The 24525-nt window shown below is 53.0% G+C and overlaps 1 protein-coding gene across 1 annotated transcript in view; it reads right to left on the bottom strand.

Annotated features, from left to right (window-relative positions):
* Ccdc33 (coiled-coil domain containing 33) overlaps positions 1-24525 on the bottom strand; it is a 99112-nt gene that overhangs the window by 8950 nt on the left and 65637 nt on the right. The window contains 1 exon segment of the mRNA XM_075967777.1: positions 21694-21852. Within this exon segment, the coding sequence (XP_075823892.1) occupies positions 21694-21852 (159 nt within the window).

Below are 24525 nucleotides of genomic sequence, written 5' to 3'. Positions count from 1 at the left end.
AAGCCCAGGAGAAGTTGTGGGGAGAGACCGGGAAGGGGACAGCTGCAGAGCAAGCTGGAGAAATGGACTCTCCTGGCCTCTGCTGGAGGAAACAGAAGGGCCCACCATGCAGGGGTGTAATAAGTGCTCCTGGCTACCAGCTACTAGGGACAGATGGGTATAGGGGTCCAGAGTAGTGCTAGGTGAGAGGCAGGGGTGTGGAACAAGATGAAGGCGGGATAAAAGCGAAGGGAGGGAGACATGGGAAGGCAGGCCTCTGAGATGTGTACCTCGGAAAGGGAGCGGATGTTCAGAGTTGGGGAACGGAGAGAAAGGATACAAAGCAGTTGGTGAAGAACACTCAAGATGGGGGGGGGGAGGAAGGCGGTGTGTGTGGGTAATCGCCAGAGAGGAAGACAAGCGGGAAGAGCCGGCGGCCAAGCCAAGACCATAGGACTCCCTGAAGAACGCTTGGGCTGTGGACAGTAGTAGGAGGCTGAGCAGGGATCTGGGCTCACCAGGCCTGCTTAAGTTCTGGCCTCAACCCCCCAGGGCTCCTGCTGGTGGGCTCAAGGCGCTGGCATGTGGTTTGCCTTTGCTGCCACCAGAGGGCAGCCGCCTCCCGCCAATGCTCTGCTTTCAGTCTGCCCAAGAAGAGGGCAAGGCTTCCGAGGAGCCCCACGGTTTGTATTAGAGTATTTCACCACCTAGCCCCACCACACGCATGCCCCTTCTCCAGATGATCCGGCTGTCCTCCCGAGACATGCCCTGGCTAGGATGGGTGCCCTCTGCTGAGAATCATCCTTGGAAACCAGAGAGGTCAGTGACTTGCCTGAAGTCACACAGCAATTCTTGAACCTCAGCGGGGTCCTTTATTGGCTCTAGGGAAGATTATGGGCCTGAGGCATGAGGGAGGGCTTGGAACAAGACCTATAATGAAGCTAGCTCAACTTCTCCCACAGCTGAAGACACCTGACGCTGACGCTCGTGCACAGGGTGAGGAAGTCTGATCCTTCCCCCACACATACCCAAATCTTTGCAGAGAGAGACAATTCTTCTACCCAACTAACTATTCCATGAACACTCGACCCAGATGAAAACCTAGAGGTCCCAGGTGACTTCGTTAGCTCTCCCCTAACCCTTAACCCTGAACTCAATCTAAGCCTAAACGTAGGGCTTTGGATGGCCAGGTTCTTGCCTAGTTTCCCCTGGTTGAACCAGTCTGAAGGGGAGTCCATTCCGCTCTCCTTGCTGAGGAAGAAGCTGGCCCAGAAGAGAAAGGCCTGGCTGTCTTTTGCTTCATTCCTAAGGGGCACAGGTGCAACTGAATGTTTGTGAAAGGAGTGTTCTGTGGGGCTCAAGGAGCAAGGCCTGGCTGGAGAGGACCTGAGTGCTGTCCTGCCCCAACACCTCTCCAGCTAACTGCCACGGCTCTGGACTCCACCGCGTCTGTTCCTCACAGCCAGCTCCTCCTCCTCCAGGCTCCTCCTCCTCCAGGCTCTCCTCCCCGAGGCTCCTCCTCCAGACCCTTCCTCCTCCAGGCTCCTCCTCCTCCAGGCTCTCCTCCCCCAGGCTCCTCCTCCAGACCCTTCCTCCTCCAGGCTCCTCCTCCCCCAGGCTCCTCCTCCCCCAGGCTCCTCCTCCCCCAGGCTCCTCCTCCTCCAAGTCCCTCCTCCTCCAGGCTCCTCCTCCTCCAGGCTCCTCCTCCTCCAGGCTCCTCCTCCAGACAACTCCTCCCCCAGGCTCCTCCTCCTCCAGGCTCTCCCTCCTGCTCTCTGTTCTCCACAGCTGAGTCCTCTCAGCCTTCCTCCCTGGTGGAGCAACAAGACAGCTAACATGCTTTACTCCTCTTCTCTCTCTCCTCCCCTCCTCTTTCAAAGCCTATTGTTTTCCCAGAGAGAAGCCCAGCTAACCAGGGGAAGAAAGAGCCATGATAACAGCCTCTAAGTCATTCTCACTGAGGGCCCATTTGAGGCTTTGCCTGATCTGACCAGCAGCCACCCCTGACCCATAACCATGTGGATAACCAGCGTGGATAACCAGTGTGGATAACCAGCCTGGCACGGCTGGCTACCAGGGACCACTCACCCCTACAGTTACCAGAGGCCTGAGAGACTTCCCTGCCTCCCTGCCTCTCTCAGGGCACCATTGCTGTCACCCCTGTCATTTTTGATGCATAGCGCTCCTGCGGGTCCCTAAGGATACCAGAGACCTTTCTTGCTAACTTTGTATTTTCCGTATTTTAAAAAGGAGTGAACCCCAGTTTTTTTGTTTTTTAATAAAATGGCCCCTTCAGCTTGCACAACTGATGCTGGCCTTGCCCATTTCCTGAGAACATGAACTGGGAGTCCACTCCAAGGAACCGATATGGGGATAGATGGCCAGAGATTTACTGAAAGAAGCTAGCGATGTCTCAAGTTCAGTATGGCTAGGCAGCTCCTGTACCCACAGGAACATCTAATACCACTGGAGTCCTGGTGCCTCTGTCCTTGGTCCATCCAGAAAAACAAACAAAACCTCCCTTTCTACACACCATGGGCAGGACAATTACCATAAAACCAACAGGCACTGCCTAACCTTATCACCACCAGGGGGCAGGCAAGGGACCTTGAACGTCCCATTGCCTGGGTGGGGACCTGAAGCCCAGAACAGGAGGTTGGGAGACTGTAATCCAGAATTCAGAGGGCAGCATAGGGGAGGGTTGGGGCAGGGGCCGGCTCTGCCGAGGGACTTTGGCTGGAGGTGACAAAAACCTAGTGGAGGAATAGCCTCACCTGGAGTGGCCCTACCTTCCCAAGCCTGACCTCAGCTCTTACGGGTGGGGAGGACCATGTCCTTAGAGAGCTGCCAGTAGCAGTGTGGCTCCAAAAGTACAACTAAGAAGCAAGAGGCAAGAGAGGTGTCTCTGGCCAGGACCATGAAGGAGCCAGGGCTAGTGTGGCCATGGGTATGTGTGTGTGTGGCAGACTTCCTGGAAGTCACATCCAGCCTCCTGTTCTTATCCTTTGCTCTGAGCCCCCTCACCTTCCCCCAGCCTTTAAGGTTCTACTACTCTGGCCCCCTTCCTCCAGGAAGTTCATGGGCAACAGCAGGGTCAGAGCCTGGCCTCTGTGGCAGAAGTGGGAGTGGAGTGGATGATATGGGATTGGGGCTTTGAGACTGACCGGAGGCCAGCACAGTTGCAAGGGCCAGGTGGCCCTGGCCTGAAAGCTGGAGCTTGCCCAGCGCCCCCCCCACTAGCCAGGGTGGGCTGTGTCCTGGGTAGCAGCCCCAGGAACTCCGCTAAAGCACAGAGAGAAGATGGGAGCAGACGGGAGCCACAGGAGGTTCTAGAATAGAAGAAATCCATTCTGCTCATCTGAAATCCTGTGCCCCAAATAATTTCCCCTGACTGACAGTCGGACCTCTGCACCAAACAAGCCCATGCAAAGTGCTATTGCAAACAGCTTCCGTTGCTCTGTAAATGTGCCCTCCCTGGGATGGGGACACAGTGGCTTCTCTATTCAATCCAAGGTTACGGCAAAGAAACAAAAGATGCACATCTTCCCTGTCCTATTCTTGTTCTTCCCAAGCAGCAGAGAAAGCTTTTGTGCTTGCCTTCCTGAAGCTCTGAGGGGCTACAGGGCCTTGGCCTGCGTCTGACCCCAGCCCCTGTCTAATTAGCCCCCACAGGAGTCAGGTTCCTAATTGGGTCAGGCCAGGACCATGGGTCTGGGGTTGGAACGGGCACTGAGGTGTGTGGAGCTTTCAGAAATACGCCATCTAACTCCCTGCTCCCTATCCCCTTGTCCCCAGGACTCCCCAACCTTATCCATCATTCAAGGCTACACTTTGGGCCCTCCGTCTCCAGGAAGCCCCTGGCCACCTGAAAGCCAGCATTAGTGGCTCAGAGTCCTGCCTCTGCTGATAGCAACTTGGATCTGACCTAGCCCTGGTCCCCAGGCCAGGGAAGTCTAGGTCTCAGGGTGCTCTGGAAGCTGCAGATGGGACAGAGCTCTCGCCAGTGTGACTCCATGCCACAAGGAGTCCTTCCCTGTTGTCACCTCCTTTTCCTCTGCTTTCAGAGAGACGCTGCCTCTGACTATGTTCACAGGATGGGGCCGGAATCTGGCTTCCCCACTGCCTTTCCCTGTTGCTGTCCCCCCGACTGCCAGAAGCCCCTGTGCCTCGGTGGTCCTTCATCTGCACACTACAGAGTGCTGCCTTCTGGTCTGGAGCTCTGGGGCTTTTATCACACGCTTTGGTAAGGGGTTAGAGTGGGAACGGTCACCATCATCAGCCGAACCCTGCCTTCAGCTAGTCAGCATCCTTTTAGATGCCTCTTCTCACGTTTTCACTTTCCCCCTAAAGCCCACCCCTGGGTCCGGCTGCACAGACTGAGGTCTGGGGCTAGACCTCCAAGATGCCCTAGCTAGGGTTCAAGCTAACTGGAGACAATGGCCACTTGAAGGGGTTTCTCTATCAAAGCCCTGTTTTCCTCCCTCTCTGGGTTCTGAACGTGGGCTCTAGTGGCCTGAGTTGGGACTGGGGTCCCATTTGTAGATTCCTAAGGCTAGGACCATCTAGAAGTGGTGGCCTGGCCCTCCCCCACCTTACCTCCTACTCACACAGGCTCTGGGAATGCTTCTGCTGGTTGCTTGGCAACACACCCCTACACACCTGCACCCCGGAGGAGCGGACCCATCTCCATGAACTAGAGGGTATGGGGCAGACTTACAGCACAGCTTTCAACTAGGCCCAGAGCCACCTTGGGGGCCGGAGGGGCGGGGTCCCCCGGCTCCCCCATCTGTGTTGATAGCAGTTCTGTTCCCCAGGACAGGTCCTCAGGGACTGTTGCTACAACAAGTGTCTGCTTGGTGACTGGGCCCAGCCCTGAAGCTAGCGGAAGACAAACCATGGGGCCTCTTTCTTTTGTTCTTGGGTGGGGGACACTTGGATAGGGTGATAGAATCAGGCTAGGCTCACTCCTTGTTCAGGGAATCACAAGGAAATAACAGGGGGTCCGTGGGGACCTTAGGCTTCTGATGCCGTTACTTAGAGATCTTCCCACACCCTGGCCTCCAGCTCTGTTTTCCAGTCTGACTGTCCCCGTTCTATCTCCACTTTGTCCCCTTCTCATGCCTCATCCTTTGTCTCCCTGAATCTCCCTCCCTGTGCCAGCCCCCAGTAGCCTAAGCAGGGCTCACTCCCTCCACACCCCACACATGGCCCAGCGTCCTCCAGCACTGCTTTCCCGACGGTCTGCACAAATTCCTTTCCCTTTAGTTCAGCACAGACATGGGTGGATGTTTTTGAAAGGAACTCTCTGGGAAGCAAAGGAAAACAAACCCAAACACCCCAGCCCACCACCTAGAAACGCAGGGTCAGAGAGGCAAGGCTATCCACTGAAGTTGTCTGAGCCTGGTTGCAGATTCTTCCCTGGGGCAAGAGCCTGGCCACACAGCCCCTCCCCTCCTAGGGCATGGGATAAGGTGGTGGTGGTGGTGGTACTTGTTAGCCTATCTGTCCCAGACGTGTGTAGTTTAAAGCTTTTTATTCTAGGACCCCATCAGGAACCAACAAGATGCCTTGGTAGGAATGGGGACTTTATAAAGATGTAGTACTAGTTTAATAAATAGATGACTGTAGGGTTCTCTGGAACCTCAGGGGTGGCACAGAATAGTCTCCAAGACACCTCTACCTCAGTATCTCTGTTCTCAGGGGCCTCTGTCCTCTGTCAGTATTGCTGGCATATACTGGGATGGGGAAGACTCACTTCTTCTGGTTTGCTGGCTACTTTTTTTCACTTATTTTTCTCAGTGCAATGGGGATAGGCAGGGACGTTGGACAATCCACCCCACTCTGTAGTCAAACCAGCCTGGTGAGGCGGGAAGACTGTGGGCCCTGCTACGAATTCGCTCAGACAGGTCACTCAACTCCTCTGGGCGATGGAACACGGCATCCCTCAAATGGGGCTGTCAGGGAACTACAAGCAGGTCTGGAGCTCTGGGCACACTCCATGGCACATAGGCGTGGCTCTGGAAATAGTGTTTCTCTTCTGTGTGAGTCATGGCGACTCTAGAGGGCCCAATACTTCCCATCGGGGAAGTGAATATGTGACTTGGTGTGTGGTCACGTGCCTTCCTGACAGTAAGGCACCCAACAGGCACTAAATACAGGTTCAAAACTACCTCAATCCTCCCCTTGGCTTCTCCCCCTGGCTGATACCTTCTGCTATGCACCTCTCCCTCCCACAGATCCAGGGCCAAAAGCTCAGGAGGAGGGCGGGCACTGTGCCACTGATGGCTGCCCCCTCTCCAGCCAGCCTTCAGCTGTTGTCCCCGAGGGGCCCTGGACCCCCTTGTCTGCCGCACTGCCAATCGATCGAACGCCCTGCCATCCTCAGGCGTGCCATGAATTTTTCATCAAAAGCCTGTAGACTTTGGGAAACACACAATTAGAAGCACCATCAATAATGTACCACGTGGAGGCATCCACAGGGCGCAGCCAGACCCCAGACGTGACTGTCTTCCAGCTAGCAGGAGACAGAGGGGGAGGCCCTGACTGCACCCTCAGGGACCCAACTCTGGATACAGAACAAGTGCAGCTGTTGTGAGAGAGAAGGCAACCACACCCTTGGCTTGCGTCAGCTCCTTAGGGCCCAGGCCAGCCACAGGAAGACTAGTCTGATTTGGGGTGTTTTGTCAGTAAAATGAACACTGATGAGTGCCCCGAGCTCATTCCTTTCCCCATATAGCACAGCAAAATGCCAGGCGGTTATATGACGTCTCTGGGTGGGTTGCTTTTGTTTTTGTTTTTGTGGACCTAGTGAGTGGCTTTCCAGGATCCCAGGAAGCAGGACAGGTGCTAGGTGAGGTTGAAGAAGCAAAGGCAGGGAGACTTGAGATGCTGGTGGTGCTTCTCACAGCCGGTCCAGCATCTAAGAACTCCAAGGTCAGAAGGCTGTGTAGGAAGGTGTAGGAGGACCTAGCGATACACACCTGTAATCTTAGCATTTGAGGTAGACAAGCAGAGGGAAAGAAGGAGGCTATCTGGACTACACAGAGTTCCAGGCTAGCCTGAAATACAAAGTGGGATCCTGTCTTGAAGAAAGAAAAAAAAAACCCATGCTGAGGGCAGAAGCACAGTCTACTCAGAAAGAACACTTCAGTGATGCTACCTCGTCTCAGTTCTCTGGGCAACACGCTGGAGTCACCATCTCATAGCCTGTGCTGTCCCATCCACCCAGAGGAGCTGTCCAATCCTAGGCCCCTGGGTGGCCCTTGCTCAACAGAGTTGGATGTGGCTTCTTTGACCCTTCCCAGTCCTGTGACTCAAGTGTCCCTGTTCTCAGAGCATGGACCTGTCAAATCCATACTGGGGACGGGGGTGGGGGGTGGGGGGGTGGTGGCGGGCAGAGCAGGAATCAGGCTGGAAATCCTGTCTCTTGGCTCCTGGACATCTGTGCTCTGGGATCACTGGGTGTGAGAAGGGGGCTTCCTCTGTAGGGCTAGGGTCCAGCCTGCTGCAGTCAGGTGCGGGGAAAGGGTTACAAGGACCTCAGGCGGAGTTTGACTCACCAGGTTGAGAAGCTGGGTGGGGAGGGAGGAAGGGGGGGGCAGGAAACCATGCCTTTGTCTTTGGTGATCCTAGATTGACCTTCCTTGAGAGTCGTGGTTGCAGGAGGAGGGTTGCTCGTCTCCACTCTGCAGCCCATCGGAGGGGGAGGCAGGCCTAGCAGCTCTCAATAAGGCCGCATGAAAAGCACAGATGGTGCCAACAAGTGCAAATTAATTGAGCAAAGCCTGTGTACACAGGCGCTGCGAACAGGCGGCTGACAGGAGGGGAGGGGCTGCTGGGGGACAGGGCAGGGAGCAGGGAGAAGCCTTAACGAGCACTTATCGATGTCTCGGTGGATCCACAGCCCAGAGCACAGCTATTGACAAAGCCTGTCTATAAATCTCCCAGCCATGTCTCCAGAAGCCTTAATTACGGGGCCTCATTACCCTTCACACCTCTAGGCTCATGGGGGCCAGCGTGGGCAGGGGTGGCTGACAACACACTGGCTGACCCACGACAGCCTTGCAGAGCCTTTCTACAAAAGGTGCCTAGCTGGGCTGCCTGGAACAGTGTGGGGCTATGTATTTAGCCGAGCAGGTGGGATTCAGCCTCCCAGGCTAAAGGCAGAGTGTGGAAGGGATTTTGGAGCCAGAGAATTCTAAACTCCTGATCCAGCCTGTCCAGTTACTGTTGACTCCAGTGAGTCTCTCACCTCTCGGTGCCACAGTTTGCTCCTGTACCAAGGAAGAGAGGGTTGTAAGGAGATTAAGGGGCAAGGTCTGTGCCTAGCACACGTAATACGAATGTAAGGCTATCTGGCCACAGCAGGCCCTGGGGCTCTTCTGTTGCACATAACATTCCAGTACCATGCCAGGCCGTCCAAATCGGAATAAAGCACAGACGTCGTCCTTCCTGGCTAACACGAGCGACTACCGCAGCTTCAGACAGTTTGAGCCTCACTCATTACTCCTGCCTTCTAGGTGTGAATTAGCAAGAGGTTAATTATATTCACGGAACCGTCTGACCCTTCATCAGCGTCACCAACTGCAGTTACAGTCCTGATCTTTCCCACCACACTCAGAGAGCCCTGAAGCTGCCCGGGAGCTCCCTGCACTAGTCAGCTGACCTGGAGGATGGCAGCTGTGCTCCTGCGAGGAAGGAGAGCGCCCATTTGCTCCTTCGTCCAAATCGGAATAAAGCACAGACGTCGTCCTTCCTGGCTAACACGAGCGACTACCGCAGCTTCAGACAGTTTGAGCCTCACTCATTACTCCTGCCTTCTAGGTGTGAATTAGCAAGAGGTTAATTATATTCACGGAACCGTCTGACCCTTCATCAGCGTCACCAACTGCAGTTACAGTCCTGATCTTTCCCACCACACTCAGAGAGCCCTGAAGCTGCCCGGGAGCTCCCTGCACTAGTCAGCTGACCTGGAGGATGGCAGCTGTGCTCCTGCGAGGAAGGAGAGCGCCCATTTGCTCCTTCACACTTCTCTTCAGGAGAGCACGCTGCCCAGGCTTTAATTGGAGGCTATTTTCTTTTTATACCCCTACCCACGCTTGAATTGTGTGGTCGTTGTTTCCTATTCATTGCCCCCAGGGAGGCATCTGGTCAGAAGAAAAGCCTGGGTTAGGGGCTGTGGAAGGGAGGGATCCTGGTATCTGCCTGCTCTCTGCCTGGGGGAAGCAGCCCTTTGAGCCTGGGTGGTATGTGTGTGGGTGTGTGAATTGGTGGGTGAGTTGAGGTGACGGGTTGGGGGCGGGGTCTCAGCTGTCATGGTCACCTGGTGGTACAGTGGATGAAGTGAGACATGGCTCTTCTGAGCATCTGCTAGCCTGTCTTGGGAGGGTCCATTGAAAGGAGGCACCTTCTGCCTGGAAGCCAGGAGGAGTAGACTCAGAACAGGCAGGTCTGCCCCTGCGGCTCCAGGACTTATGCTTCCCAGAATAGCCATGCATGTGGTCCAACACCAAATCATAAACTTGCTCAAAACATTGTATGTATGTATATAATATATGTATAGAGCATACATATGTCACAGGTGTGATATGCGTGTATAACCTGATTCTACTAGAGTAGGAATTTTGCAGATGATGGTATCTGTCACAGTGCTAGAAGGGTTGGATATGCTTGCTCCATGGGGTTTCTCAGAGGGGTGGTCCTTGAGGTACTGCCCAAGATGTTCTGTCTGGGGATGGGACATGTCCCTCACCTCCCAGGCTGTCCCATCCTCTGTCTGGACTGTCTTTTGAGGGCTATGCGTCTACCACCCATTTGTCTTCCTGTAGCTTACCTTTCCTGCCTCCCACCCGGGCCCCAGGTGTCCCAGCCCCGTTCCACTGAAAGCCTCCATTTCGCCAGTACTATCCACAGCCTCACGTAGTGTTTTAGTTTTTGGTGTCCTCGGCAACGCTTCTAGGAATCTTGTGTCCACCTTGGCTTGTTGAGGTTCCAGCCCAGGACAAGGGTCCTTTGAGCGTTCCCCCTCACCTGGACTGTTCCCCCCCCCACTCTTCTGACCACTCCTCCCCGCGTGCCTTCTGCTCCTTGTCCCTGAGAGTCTTCCTGCAGCACCCTTTCCAGCGTTACCCCTGCTAAGGTGTGAAGGTTAATTTGAGTGTCAACTTGACAGGATGTAGTCACCCAGGAGACACACCTCTGGCATGACTGTGAGGCAATTTCTAGACTGGGTTAACTGAGACAGAGAAAATCGCCCTGCTGATGTCACCACCCCGTGAGCTGGGGTCCTGGGGAAGCAAAAAGCATAAGGGGGCTGAGCAACAGCATTCACCTCTCTGCCTCCTCACTCAGGGTGTCATGTGACTCACTGCTTCCGGCTCCCGCTGCCATCACCTGTACCCTCAAACTACGACCCAGGATAAAACCTTCCTTCGTAAAGTTGCTTTTGTTGGGCATTTGACCACAGCAATGAGCAAAGTGACTAAGGCATCAGGTTCTGTTTTCTTTCCAGGCAGTGGAAACCCAGGGCCCTTGTGTATGCAGCTGAAATGACGGGAAGGGCTTACTGGGCGTCTTAGTTAGGTATCCACTGCCATGATAAAGCATCATGACCAAGAGCAACTTGGGGAGAAAAGGGTTTATTTCAGCTTCTGCCATCCAGGGAGAACAGTGCAGGAGCTCAAGGCAGGAGCTCAATGCAGGAACAGAGGCAGTGGCCATGGAGGAGTGCTGCTTATGGCTTGCTCAACCTTCTTTCTTATACAATTCAGATGGCCTGCCCAGGGGCCACCGCTCTCTGTGCAATGGCTCCTCCCACATCAATCATTAATCAAAGCAATACCCCAGTCTTGCCTACAGCTCAATCTCATGGGGGCAGTTTCTCAATGAAGCGTTCCTCTTCCCAGCTATGTCTAGATTTGTATCAAATCGACACAAATGGGGTAGCTTGCTTTGCCTAGGCGTGCCCTCCTTGGGGTGTCAGGGAATGGCCCCTGACCATCTCAGATCCAGGTCAGTTTTATCAAGCTTGCTTGGTGTCCTGCCTCTGTGCCACCCTCTTCCTTCCCAGCTGCAGGTTCCCCTAAGTCAGCCAATCAAAGAGGGGAGAGGGCAGAGTAGGAATGGATAGATCTCCCAAGGGAGCAGCGACAACTAAGGGTCATGGAGAGCGAGGGACGAAGCCTGCTCTTCCAGATCCCTTCCCCAACTGTCCCCTGCACCCAGTACCAGGGACTTTTCATAGTTCATAAAGCCCTTCCCAGGCACCCAAGGCTCACAGAGTCAACCTGTGGGGTATTCTCTGTATCTAACAGTTAAAAAGACAGAGATAGCTCTGAGATCCGGCTGGAGGCCAAGCAGACAGCAGACATCCTAGGTCAGCAATCTTCTGGCAGGGTATTGTGGGGTGCAGGAAGCTGTTAGGTATGAGTAGCATATTCTGGGTTCTGGTGAGGGCTTAGGCCCAGACCTCTGAGCCTTAGGGACTTACACTGGGCAGAGCTGAGAGCAGCAGAGAATTAAGGGAGGTGGCAAGCAGATTAGGACATCTGTGCTTTGGACAGGCTGTGCCTCAAACAGGAGGAGGCCCGATGAGAAGAAGACTCATCTGGACTCAGTTCTTAGGTTTCCTGGGTGTCCCCCCACCCACAAGAGGGGAGACAAAGGGGACGTTTTCATCTTCAGCCTCACAGCCCACCACCAGCGAAGTAGAGATCAAGAGGGGGTCTCCACCAAGCCTGATGCGGAAGTTGAGATGCCTCTGGTCCCCCTAAAACAGCCACTTGAGGTCTCTGAGCTACTATTCAGTGCAGTCCCTGAAGCCCACTATGCTGTAATAGATTTGCATATCTGAGAGCAAAAATCATTCTGCGGCTGGCTTAGCACCACAAGGCTGGAGCCCCCTTTTGTCTGTTTGAGTAAGAGCTGGCTAAGGGCGGAAGGATAATTAGTCCCCTGTGGGCAGCGCCCCCCCCTCCAAGGATGTAAAGATGCAGCCTGTATACCCCACGCTCACACTCCCGCAGCCTGCTCACTACGGGATGTCTGCATCCACAGGAGCCGATAAATGGGCGTTTTATCTGATTAAACTGGGAGTGAACTGGCTGTTCTCTATTATCTATCTGTAGGCTTGATTGGATATTTAGCACTGTGTGTGTGTGTGTGTGTGTATGCGCACGCATGTACAATTTTCTTGTCTATATTAAGAGAAAATTGGATTGTACTGAACAGCATTTAATCTGAGCACACAGGAGTATACCCTAATAAAGTCACAGGGCTGGAAAGAGGGACAGGGGACGGTTGGGTCCTTAGCCCTGGATGGACAACAGGGCTTCTGCACAGAGCCCCCTGTGCTCCAAGGCAGCACTCCTTTTCAGTCCTGATCCGGCCCTCCTCTGACACAGCCCTTGATATCCGGTGAGGGGTTAGTAGGACCACCGGATGGTGTCTACCCAGAGCCTGTGTCCCTTCAGCCCCGAGAATTCCCTCCTGCTTCTAGTCTGATGCTCCATAAGGTGGCAGTGCATCCTTATGCACACAAAAGAGGTTGTAGGCTGAAACAAAATGGGGTGAGGAGAAGATGGGGGAGGCGAGGGAGACGCTGGCCTGGGGGCTGTGTCCTCCCCATCACCAGGCTAGCAGCTAGGGTCTGTGCTGGGGAATCTGTTTTAGGGCTGGATACAGTGTAGCAGTAAAGGCAGGGGATAGAAACTGTTCCGCAGCTTTATTCCATTTGCAACTGAACACTGAGGTGTGGGGGCCTCTCTGCCCTCACATGATCGGACCTGGGAGGTAAGAGGAGCACGCAGCTGTCTGTTTTCTAGGAAACTGAGGCAACTCTCTATCCCAGATGGGCTGGAGGAGGGACGTGTGTGTCAGGATCCAGATTTCTGTGTCTGAGTCACTAGGCCTGGTTGGCTCTGGCTGCTATGGGATCAGGCTCTGAGCGAGAGCCCCAGACCTGAGTTTGTCAAGCCCATTGGTGGGCCTCCTAGGTGACAAGATGGGGGTGGGTACCTACTTGCACAACAATGAGTTGAAATGAAAGTGAAATGAGTTATGACTAGAAGTCTGGGGGCTGAAATTCGGTCTGTATTAACACACGTGCTTGGTATCGTACACTTATTATCACAAGTAGGATGAAGGCGGGCTGCTTGCAGAAAGGGACGGTCCCAGTGCCCAGGTCAGCAAGCTGTCCCCGGGTCTGGCGCATGTCCCTCTTTAAGAATTGCTGACTCAGCCTTAGGAACTCATGACCTCATCTTCTCTACCTTGTTTACTGCGGACACTGCACCCTTGCGTGTCCACCACCAGTGGACAGGATGCACCACGGATTGGAGTTTCAGGCAGTGCTGGCATCTGGCTGAGAGCAAAGCTAGCGTCTGATCTGCTTGTTCCAGCTCCATTAAGCATGATGCTATCAAACCCAGAACCATAGCGATACATCGGAGCCCAGCCTGCTCCAGAGAGGGGAAGGCCAGCGGGTGACTGCCGGGCACATATCTCCCCATGTCACCCGGAGTTCCCTCTAAGGGTAATCTCTCCTGCCTCTGGGGGCTCTTGCTGTGGGTGGTCTCTCCTCCTCAGCATCTCTCAGACAGATCTTTCAGATACTTGGGCCAGGTCCTGAGCCAGCCAAGGCATACCCCAACAGCCCTTCAGTTCTCTGCCCTAACCTGGAAGACTTTCTCTCTCCTTCCTAGAGAGGTATGTGTTCTCCCCATTTCACAGATAGGTAAACAGAGGTCTAGAAGGGAAGGGATGTGCTTGGAAGGCCCAATGGGGCCTTTTAGTGAGATCTTGGCCAGGCTCAGGAAAGATGAGAACGCAGTGCCCATGTGTACGTACGCAGGTACACACACACACACACACACACACACACACACACACACATTTCTGCACATCAGGGTGGCAGGTTCCTTTCTCAGGAAAAAACTGACTATCTCCCTGTCACCACTGAAGCCAGACTGATCACCATTCACACCTGGCTTCTGCTCTCACTCTCTGTTGTCCCAGTGACATCAGCCCCCACCCTGAGGCAGATGAAGTGATCCCTGCCTGGCAAAGCTGATGGGGTTAAGTCCAGATTCAGTCCTGGGGGAAGACTGTGTCCTGGTCCCTGTCATCTCCTCCTCCCATTTCCTGTGTTCACTGCTCACCTGGGGCCTCTGAGTACCGACATCCTAGACGGGTCCCACTTTTATGTGACTGTCACTTGAGGACGGGCTTCAGAGAGGCCTGGTGAGCTGTGCTGTCTCCCTTCCTCCCCTCAGTCTAAAAGATTCCCTGAACATCCGCATCATCATCAAGCCTCCTGAGCAGGGGACAGCTCCTTAGCGTCCCGACAGCCTGCCCCCCAGTCCTCTCACAGAGCTCAGAAGGTAAGTAGGGATGACATCAGAGAGGTGGAGTGGCGTTTCAAAGTCACACAGCTCTTGACAGCAACCTGCTAGAACTGCCCAAATTGGTGGTGGGTTCCTTGAAGTGAGGTCACAAGACTTGGTACAAAGAAGATGCTAGAAAAGCTGGCTGAATGAATGAATGCACACGCTAGACCTTGGGGAGGTGAGAAGCAGCCGGGGTGCATGAAGGAGAGGTGCTCTTGAGGTTTTCAGTCCCAGAATGCATCATGCCCTGTTGTGGTCCTTGAGCCCCCCTGCACTGGGCTCAAGCCATCTTTGCCTCTTGGCTCCTGAGGGCCCTCCTTTCTCCTAGCTTTCCCAGGCTGATTCACTTTTCTGGGCCCCTGCAGGCTCTCCCTAATCAGACTACAGAGATGTCTCCAGGCCACCCCCAGTGTCTTTAGGATCAAGAGTGGGTATACATGGCAGTTCTGTGTATGTCCTGAACAGCCATCCCTGGGCTTAGGAGTGAACCATGAAGCCATTTGGTATTTGGCCTTCTGGAAGTGTGTGACTTCACCCACTGCTTGATATAGTCACTGTAGGGCAGGGGATGCTGGGCCCTTGGGTATCTTGATGTCAGTTTAGTGGTGCGGGTGTGGCTTTCATCTTGAGTCAAAGTCTCTGTCTCTCTGGTTAGTTGGGTCAAGGCCCTCCAGTGGGCAGTAGCTTTGAAAGCTGGATATAGCACCGGTTTCCACCCAGCTCTAGGAATGGAGGTTGGGAGGGAGTGGGAGCGGGGGAGGGGAGCTGGCCAGCAGGGGGCCTTGCTCAGCCTCCTTGCTCCCAGCATACACCCACCAAGAGACAATAAATCGACAAACACTTAATCTCTCTGCAAATTGAAACGCAGCCGTAAATATCTGGTGCATCCCAGTAGCTGAGTTATGAGTCTCGTTTATTAATCTCTTTAGTCTCAGGTGATGGATGGAGAATGGGAATGGCCCGCCTGAGATGCAATGGGGGCGGGGGAGATGAGGAACTGTAAGCAGGGGTCTGGGGACAGGCTTTCTGGAGATAGGGTTATAGCGGAAGGCCTGGAGATTCATGTCAGTGCTTTTCATCCCAAATGCTTCTATAGCCTGGACACTGGGGCTGTTTCCGTTGCCCTCCTGTCCACACTCCTGTTAGTCTTCTCCTCAGCCTCAAGAGGGAGCAAGGAGACAATATTCCTTCTCTTTAACAATGAAGAAGCAGGATCAGAGAGGTGGAAGGCTTTCTCTAACCTCACACAGCTCTGGAGGTAGACTTGAGACAACCTGTTAGAGCTGTGGGCGTCAGGTGGAGCTGAGTCTGCAGGAGAGACAACAGACCCTCCTGCAGGATGACAGCTTCGCTCCTCCCTTTCCAGCTTCTCTTTCCTCCCTTTCCCTTCCTCGCTGCCTCTCCCACTTCTCTCCCACCTCCCACTCTCTGTGCCTGCCTCTCCCTCCTTCTCTTCCCTCTCTCCTCCCTCTTTCTCTTTTCCCCTCTTTCCCCTCCATCTCTCTGGTGTGTGTGTGTGTGTGTGTGTGTGTGTGTGTGTGTGTGTGTGTGTGTGTGTGCCTGCCTGCAGTGTGAACCTGAGGAGGAAGCAAAGGGAGGCACAGGAAAGAGAAAGAGCTGCTGAGGGCTCAGACAGCTGGGGACTTTTGCATTTATTTTTAGAACCCCTTCCTCTTGGCGCAGCACACAAGGCTCCCTGGTTAGGAGGAACAGAAGCACAGGGCCCTGAGATGACCTCCAGCCTGGAGGAGCAGGGCCCTGAGATGACCTCCAGCCTGGAGGAGCGGGGCCTGGAGGGGTCTTTGTAAGTGCATGGTGGACACGCACCTAGAGGTCAGAGGCAGAGCACTGGGTGCTGTGTGAGTAGCAAGGAGCAGAATGGCCAGACAATTAGAGGCAGAGAAATTGGGGACAGCAGAGACTGAGGCGTAAGGGGATGGAGCAGCAGCTACATGGAGAAGATGGCTGGTAGCTTGGCCACTGTGATCTGAAGAGAACCCAGTCAGGTGTCTATTCTGATACTGAGGTTAGCCTGGGAGGCTCATGCTCTTGGTTGCCTGGGTTTCTGTACCTCTCCTCTGTTCTTTGTCTCTATGGTTTTATAGGATCTGGGTCCCCAGGCAGGGGTGGTGGTAGTAACAATGGAAGATGTCGTCTCAGGGCCTGAGGATGTTCCTCTTGACCTAGAGGTACCTCTGTGGTACCCACCCAGCCCACGGTACCCTGGGTTGAGGCTCTCTCTCACTGGAGGTTTTTCTACTCTGGTTATCTGTGTGAAAAGAGTCTAGGAGAACACTGTCCCGTCCCCCCCTCGTGACTACTACTGGTGGCCACAGAGGTCTCCTGCTTAGGGTGTGTCACCTGCCATCAGGTGGTGCTGAAGGAGCCAAAGTCAGCTTTGAGCATCCACTCACCTGGGTGGGGTCTGGGGAAGGATGGAGGCTCCAACTACACTGCCCAGTCTCGAGGAACTAGGGCACATCTTCTCCAATGTCTCCTGCTGACAGAGGCAGGAACTGGGGCCCAGAGAGGAGGGTTGAGCTCAAGGTTACTTCAAGGAGCAATGAGAGTGAGTGCAGAACCCAGCATGGAGCTAGGCCAGGCAACGTTGTGCCCTGTGGCCATGGGGTATTGAAGGAGGCAGAAGATATGAGGGGCTCAGAATGAGGCAGGCTTGGAGAAGGGAAGTTCCCGTGGCGTGGAGATGGCCAGGCTACATTTGCCCAGACTAAATAGGGAGATTGGCTGCCCTTTGCCCATGCAAAGGAGGAACAAAGGCTTCAGTTCACAGGGAGCTTTGCCGCATGACCAACCTCCCTTCTCAAGGCCTTACCCATCTCCTTTGCCCAAGGAGGCAGCTCTCCCATGTTACAGACAGTAAATCAGGACACAGGGACATGAAGTGTCAGAAATGGGCAGGCACAGCAGAGACTCCTCCGCACCAGCCTAGGAAGGTGGCCTTGGCCTGGGGAGTCTGACCTCCTGGGCTGAGCTGTGTGCCTCAGGTGAAGTCCCCAGGCCTCTCTCTCCATATGCACATGGGCCCCTCTCAGGGGGAGTCACCCTGCCACCCCTAAGAGCAGTTTAAACAGGACAAGGACAGCCAGTGACTTAAAGAGACCTCTGGGTCAAGGACGGAGCCTTGTAGGACTCATAGACTCAGGAAAGGAAAAGAGAAGCTTGGACTGGGGGTGGGGTAGGGACTAGGGGGTGGGAGGAGGGAAGGGAAAGGCTTTCAAAGAGAGGAGGAGAGACATGAGTTATTCCAACATGGGGAGCTTAGAAAAGTCCACTGAATCTTTTAACAACCCTGTCAATTATTCATTTTCTAGGATGCAGGGACCCCTGGTTGGCCTCAGAGCTGCTGTGAGCAGGGCAGAGGGAGGGAGGGAAGTGGAAAGAAAGAGAGGGGGAGGGAAAGAGAGGGCTGATATCAGAAAGAAATGGCAATATACAAAGACAATGGTATGCGTGTGCATACGGGCATGGATGTGTATGTATGTGTGTGTGTTTGTGTATGTGTGTGTGTGTACATGTGGGGGGAGGGGAGAAAGAGAGTGAGTAAGTGAACAACGGTGGGGTGGAGGGCAGCAGAACAAACCCTGCTTGAGCCTCTGGGTGGAAAAGACACGGAATACCTTGTCTAAAGCCTGGTCCTCCTCCTTCAGGAAGCCTTCCTAGGTCCTCTCTCCTTCTCCCCACACCCCGCCTTTAGGAAGGTCCTTTGTCTGGATCATATCTCCCTGCTTGTCCATCCTCACATGTTCATTCTTGTCTTCTCTGTGTGGTTGACAGTCTGTGGCTATTTTTATCTCAAGGGGATTTTCAGTTCTCAGGCCTCCGTCCCCTCTCTTGCCCCCACGGCCTCACTGGGTGTAGGACTGGGCACTCATTAGGTTGGGTCATCTTAGGCTTCTGATGATTTGGAGATGTCTCATGGGTCTCTGTGATCAGCCGCTCTGAAGACTGACCAGAACTCCTCAGTTTACCTCCTGTGGTGGTGACATCAGGAGACACCAGCTAGCTTGAGTGAGGTGGCTCAGATGTCAGGGATAAGGACAAGATACTGGCAAAATGGGTCTTGGAATAACTGTCCCTTTCAGAATGGCTTGGGAGCTGAACATTTCCAAAGAAATGTATGTTCCGGGCTGCTCATAAGGGACGCAATTGCTTCCCTTAGCTCTGCCGTGGGTCTGTCTTACCCCTGATCTCCGTGGTCCCACCCAGCACTGAGCTTTTTACTGCCCTGAAAAAAAATATGGTCCCTGGAATGACTGCATTAGAGCCAGGTGTCTGGGGATGGGAAGAAATGGCTGGGCTTGGTAGGAGTCCTGGCTGGGGTCTATGTGCTGTGAGGGGCAGGGAGCGTTGCACAAAAGGCCACAGACCAGATCCCTTCTACCTGTTCCCCTGTCCCCAAGGAACCCCTTTCCAGAGAATATTCAGTTCTCAGTGCTCACAAGTAGACTCAGGAGGGAGCCAGAGAGAAGATGGATTTGAGGCTCTGGGGACTGCACGGCGACACTAGACAGAGAATGAGGCGCCATGGAAGTCAGGTGATGCAGAGAGGCTCAGCCAAGGCCACAGAAGAGAGCAGAGGGGGCCGCTCATTCATCCTTGGGTCACCTCGCAACAACTGCTGTGTCACAAGGCTCCCTGCCTCACCTACAGGCTCTGCGGATGACACTGCCTGATACAAATCCCGAATCACATACCTCATGACTGTCACTGCTGCTCAGGTTCCTCCGGGCTCCTCGGGTATCTGCTGCTATAGATCTGTGCCTTGAAGCACAGGTGCTGTGCCTGTGCTCTGTACAATCATGCCTCCCTGCCCTATGGTGCTGGATGACATCATCTTACATCAGGGTCTGTTGCTATGCAGCAACAGTCCTGGGCCCCATGGCTGTCTTCTCTGGCTTGTCACTCTGCCTCTTGGTTACATGAGTTCATCCATTGCTATGTAATTTTCTTTGGTTGCCATGGAACAGTGACCCATGGCTGCACAGCTGCTTGTGATTGGCATGGAACGGTAGCCCGTTGCTACCCAACCACATTCTGTTACTCGCAACTGGGTTCTCTTGGCCATGGGGAAGGTGTATGGCTGGGCCCTGCCCTCATCTTTCTGAGCTCTGGCCTGTAGGTTTGTAGGAGAGCAGCTGGGATAACACGATGGCAAGGGGGCTGGGGAGAGAGCATGGGCGGAGAGAGAGTCCTTGTGCTGTGTTAGAGGGCTAAATCAGGCACAGGAAGACAAAAGCTGAAACCAAGAGTCCTGAAGGAGGGTTCAAGGTTAACATGGGTCTGGAGTAGACTGGATGGGCAGGAAAGAGGGCCAGGGCCATGGGCTTTTACAGGGCATGGAAGGTGGGTTAGCTAACCACAAGCTTCTGCAGCCACCCGGAATTCTCTGGATGCTATATGGGTGATAAGGTCAGGAGCCTTGGGCAGGTATCACATTACTTCTGGACCAGGTCATAACCACCACTGGTAAAATGAAAACAGGTTACCAATGGTGGTTATTCTTGGTCAGAAAGAATTTGTCCTAATGGCTGACCTTAACTTCTCAGGCTGCGGTCTAATTTTTCTCTTTTCCCTGAATCCTTAAGAAAAAGTCAAGAGGACCTGGCCTGTCCATCCATGTTATACCATCCTTCCTGACATTTAAAGTCAGGTCCTCAAATGTCCACCCATCAGAACCATCCTACCCTGAAAGGCTCTTCCCAAGTCATTTTCTCCTCTTTCTCTCCCATCCATTATCTCCCTCCATCCATTTCATAGGTGCAGTGAGCCCCTCTTTCAACCCCTTTTTATGTCTCTCATCACATACAAGGGCACAGCATTAAGTTATGTGTGTTTCTCATTGAGCATGATCCAGGTTCTCAGACTTGCTGCCCGCAGCTCAGGCCTTACCAGAGAGTCCCTGCCATTCCCAACTGTGGGATGGAGCTTGGCACTGCTCACTGCTTGCTCACACTACGTCCTGGATGTTCAGGCAGGGTCTACTCTCAGAGGTAGTGTGACTCAGGGTGAACTCTGCCCTCTGGGTAAGGCTGAGGCTTGGTTGGCTCATGGCAAGGCAGTGGGGTGGGGGCAGAATCTCACCGAAATTCTCCAGTGGTCACCAGGGAGGACCACCTTCCTTCTCCCTCCTTCCCATCTGCCCTTTCCTGGAGTGGCCCTTTCACTTTTTCTCACTGCCCTGGCTTTTGAAAACCAACCTTCTTCCCTATACCACTTTGGATGAGGTTGTGCGGGTTGACAAGAACTGGCTTACCCATGCTGTCCCGAATCTCCCAGGCCAAGACCTGTACCTTTATTTTCAATGCAACTGATGGCTGGACTGGAGGTGGCTCCTGAGCCCTGCTTCTCCACAGGGCGAAGGTAGCATGTGTGTACTAGAAATGTCTCTGAGAGCTGTTGCTTGGATAGGAAGGCTCTGCTCTTGGGGAGGGTGCTCTATGTGGAGACCTCCTCTTGGGTACACTCAGCAGGCAGCTGCCTTTCCTACTGTCTGATGGGACATGTTTCAGAATGGTGCTAAGTGCCAAGGGTAGATGAAGACACTGTCAGTAGAGAAGGGCAAGTCCTCAGGAGGAGACCTGAGGATTAGATTGGTGGCTTTGCCTAAGTCCTTTCCTTGGGTACTTTGGGGTAGCATTTGCTCGTGGAATCCACCGTGGAGGGCCATAGAAAGCCACACATGGAATCTCTCATGGTCATTGACGGGGGTGGTGATATCTCCACTGGGGACTTCAGCGTGATTATCTTTTGAGCTTTTGAGTGTTGTGTACTCTCTCTCTCTTAGTTTTCAAGACAGGGTTTCTCTGTAGCTTTGGAACCTGTCCTGGAACTAGCTCTTGTAGAACAGTCTGGCCTCAAACTCAGAGATTCACCTGCCTCTGCCTCCTGAGTGCTGGGATTAAAGGGGTTCACCATCACCACCCAGCTTGAGTGTGTACTCTTTTATTGTTTGTACAAAGAGGTTGAGATTAAAAAGTGATCCATCCGGAGGCCAGGTCCCAAGATCAAGACACAGACTGCACCTGAACATAGTATCAGTTAGTCTCTTGGGGGGCTTCCCATGGCCCGAGGAACATACCCTGAGTTGAACATGACTGAGCAGGCATGATAAGAATTTCTCATAAATCCAGTAAGAGCCCACCTAAAAGGTGAGGAAACCACAGAAGGAGTCTCCTCTTCCTCCCACTGGCTAATGTTTGGGGAGGTGTGCAAAGGGGTGGGGAGTGATCTCAAGGGGTGGCTCTTGAGCCTCCTTTCCCATTGCACCATCACGGCACAAGTTCTCCATGTCCTAGGGAGAGGTACTCACCATCTCGTGCAAAGTCTGAGGCTCCTCTCCTTCCTGAGAGGAGTCTGAGGAGCTCTTGGACCAGGACTCACGGATGGCACCCAGATTCTCATCTAGGATCTTCAGGTTCAGGGTGGGCAGACCCTTGCTGTTGTTTAGTGCCAAGAAGTTTTCTGGCCTCTAAAAAAAAGATGGAGAGAGACTTTGAGCCGGCCCTTCCATGGTGCCTGCTGCACTCCAAGCTGTTCAGACCCTGCACACCCATCCTCTGGATACTCCCCGCCACCTGCTCCTTGTTTCCTGGGTCCCAGTTGCAGTGTCCTGCAGTTCCTCCACAAGCCAAGTGATTCCCTGCCTCAGGACCTTTGCATCTGATATTTTTCTCTTCCCAGGGATCCTTATACAACTGCCTCCTTACCATCTTTTGATTCATGCCCTTGTATAATCTTTTTGGAGAAGTGCTGCCCCTTGACACAGAGACCACACCCCAACTCCAAAGTAATCTCATCATTCATAGCATACCATTTCACAGTGTTCACAGTAATTACTCTATGGAAACACCTTTCAAACAGTGGGTTTGCTTATGGACTCTCTCTGCCTTCTCCCAGTATTTACACCAACACTGCAGTTCATGTAAGCAAGGGCACTAGTCTCCCCAGCGTCTTGTTTACTGCAGGGGCTCCATGAGTACGCCACTGATGGCCACTGTGCCAATATGGTGATAACTTCTAAAATGCCCTTCTCTTTTCACTCCGTTTCCAGCTCACCTCTCTCATCACTCAGCTCCATCACCCCCTTAGAGAGCCTCTCTGTGCACCTTGGTGAACCCTTCTTCATAGCTGTCTCTCATCTCCCTCCTCTTCCCTCGGGAAGAAGTCCTCTGTCTCTGTCCTTTCTTGATCAAAGGTTTTCTGAGTTCTTCCAGCCCAGCATTGGCTACCTGTACTTCACATGGCTCTGTGGCTCTAGGCTAGTTTGCTATTTTTGTTTTCCCTAACAAAACTTTATGTTCCCTGGACTTAGGGGCATGTGTCAGCGGGTCTTTTTGTGGGGGGTCATCATTTTAAAACTTGTTTGGGGGCTGGTGAGAAGGCTGCACAGGTAAAGGTGCTTGCTTCCAAGCCTGACAATGTGAGTTTGATCCCTGGGGCCCAGGCAGTGGAAGGAGAGAGCCATCTCCTACGTGTTGCCCCTTGACCTCCATGCAGGCACCGTAGTACGTGTTGGCATGTACACGCAGAGACACAAAATAGAATTGAAAACGTATTTGAAACCCACTGTTAGTTCTCCCATCTGCCTTTCGTTTAAAGCAGCACACGGTCTCAGGGTATGCAGAGGCCTCAAATGTGATGCAATCTCACCCCGCGTTAACTGTAGGAATCCTCACTCTGTCTCAATGCAGACGTATTTATTCACTGGGTGGTGTTTTACTAGACGCAAACGGAGCCCTGGGCACAAACAGGAGGAACGTGCATGGGGCGCAGGGTGCCTCAGTGTCTGTCTTTAAACAACCAGAGCGAGGAGGGTGTGGGTGTACATCACTAGGTGGACGCTGCCTGAAAACTGACACATCTGGACTACATAAATTGAGATGAAGATGCTGTACTCGAACACTGAGGTGTTTGCAATGATTTCTTTATGTGCCATACAATTTGGGGTTCAGAAATGCATTATAACACGGGCTTTTACATGCTTATGTCAGCAGGGTTAGGGGTCGCCCACACATACATGGAATCACCTGGGACATTCTATGCTCCAATTCCTTCTCTTTTGAAGGGGTATAAGGTAGGCATTTCCTAAGAGAAACATCTGTAAATGTTCTTGGCATGGAAGAGGGATGCATTTGGTGACCTGAGGCTGACTTCAGCCGGCCATTTATATCTGTGAACACCAGCCCAGCTTCCTGCCTCATCTTCTCCCGTTTGAAGAGGGGCAGGATTCATTTAGTTGTCTCCCATATGACATGGAGTCTTCTATGCCCTGGAATTGCCCAGAGCAGCATCCGACTCACACAGTTTGGGGTTTTCTAAGTGAGACTTTGGATAAGGAAAAGCACCACATCTGTCTCCTATTCAGAAATTTTGAACACTTGGGGATGGGAAGCACTACCTGCTCTTTCAGAGGATCTGGGTTCTAGTCCCAGTTCCCAGCACCCATGATCTGTTACCCTTGTCAAGCTTCTGTGGACACTAGGCATGCATGTGGTATATAGGAATATTGCAGGCAAAGTACTCAGACACATAAACATATTTTAAAAATGCTGAACATCAGACTGACTGCAGAGGGAGAACTATGTATTGCTTACTGGGTAAAATGATGGGTGGGTGGTAGAAAAATAGGAACAACCAGCCTAGCTAGGGCAAAAACCACTTCCCCAGTGACCAGGTGGGTCCAAGCTCGGGTGAGATGCTGATTCAGGACCTGTAATGACATTTCTCCTCATTTCCAGGCAGAAAGCCAATCTCAATGCCCTGGATTTCATAGACTGCCATCTAATCCAGTTAGAGGAGGAAGTAGGAGTAATGAAATCAAAAGAGGTCTCCAGAGGTGGCCCAGTCATTACAGAAAGCAGGGACAATTGCCAAGGGAGTCCCCTCCCCCACTGCCTGTCTCCCTGCTGTCCATCCAGTATGGTCCCACCACCAGCTAGGCCAACTCAGTGATGTGGAACTGATGTTTTTGGGTCAGTTACATACGCACTAGATATTTTTAGGTAGATTCTGATACTATGCATAAATTCCTTTAATTTCATAAATTCCTTTAATTTCATTAGAAAGATAGATTAAAAAAATGAGACTTTCAGTCCAAAACAGTGAATTCATCCCACCAGTCTCTACTAGGCAGGGGAGTAAC

This window comes from Microtus pennsylvanicus, chromosome 3, assembly GCF_037038515.1.
Source record: "Microtus pennsylvanicus isolate mMicPen1 chromosome 3, mMicPen1.hap1, whole genome shotgun sequence".
NCBI classification, from domain to species: domain Eukaryota; kingdom Metazoa; phylum Chordata; class Mammalia; order Rodentia; family Cricetidae; genus Microtus; species Microtus pennsylvanicus.
This window is presented reverse-complemented; position numbering and strand designations above follow the sequence as displayed.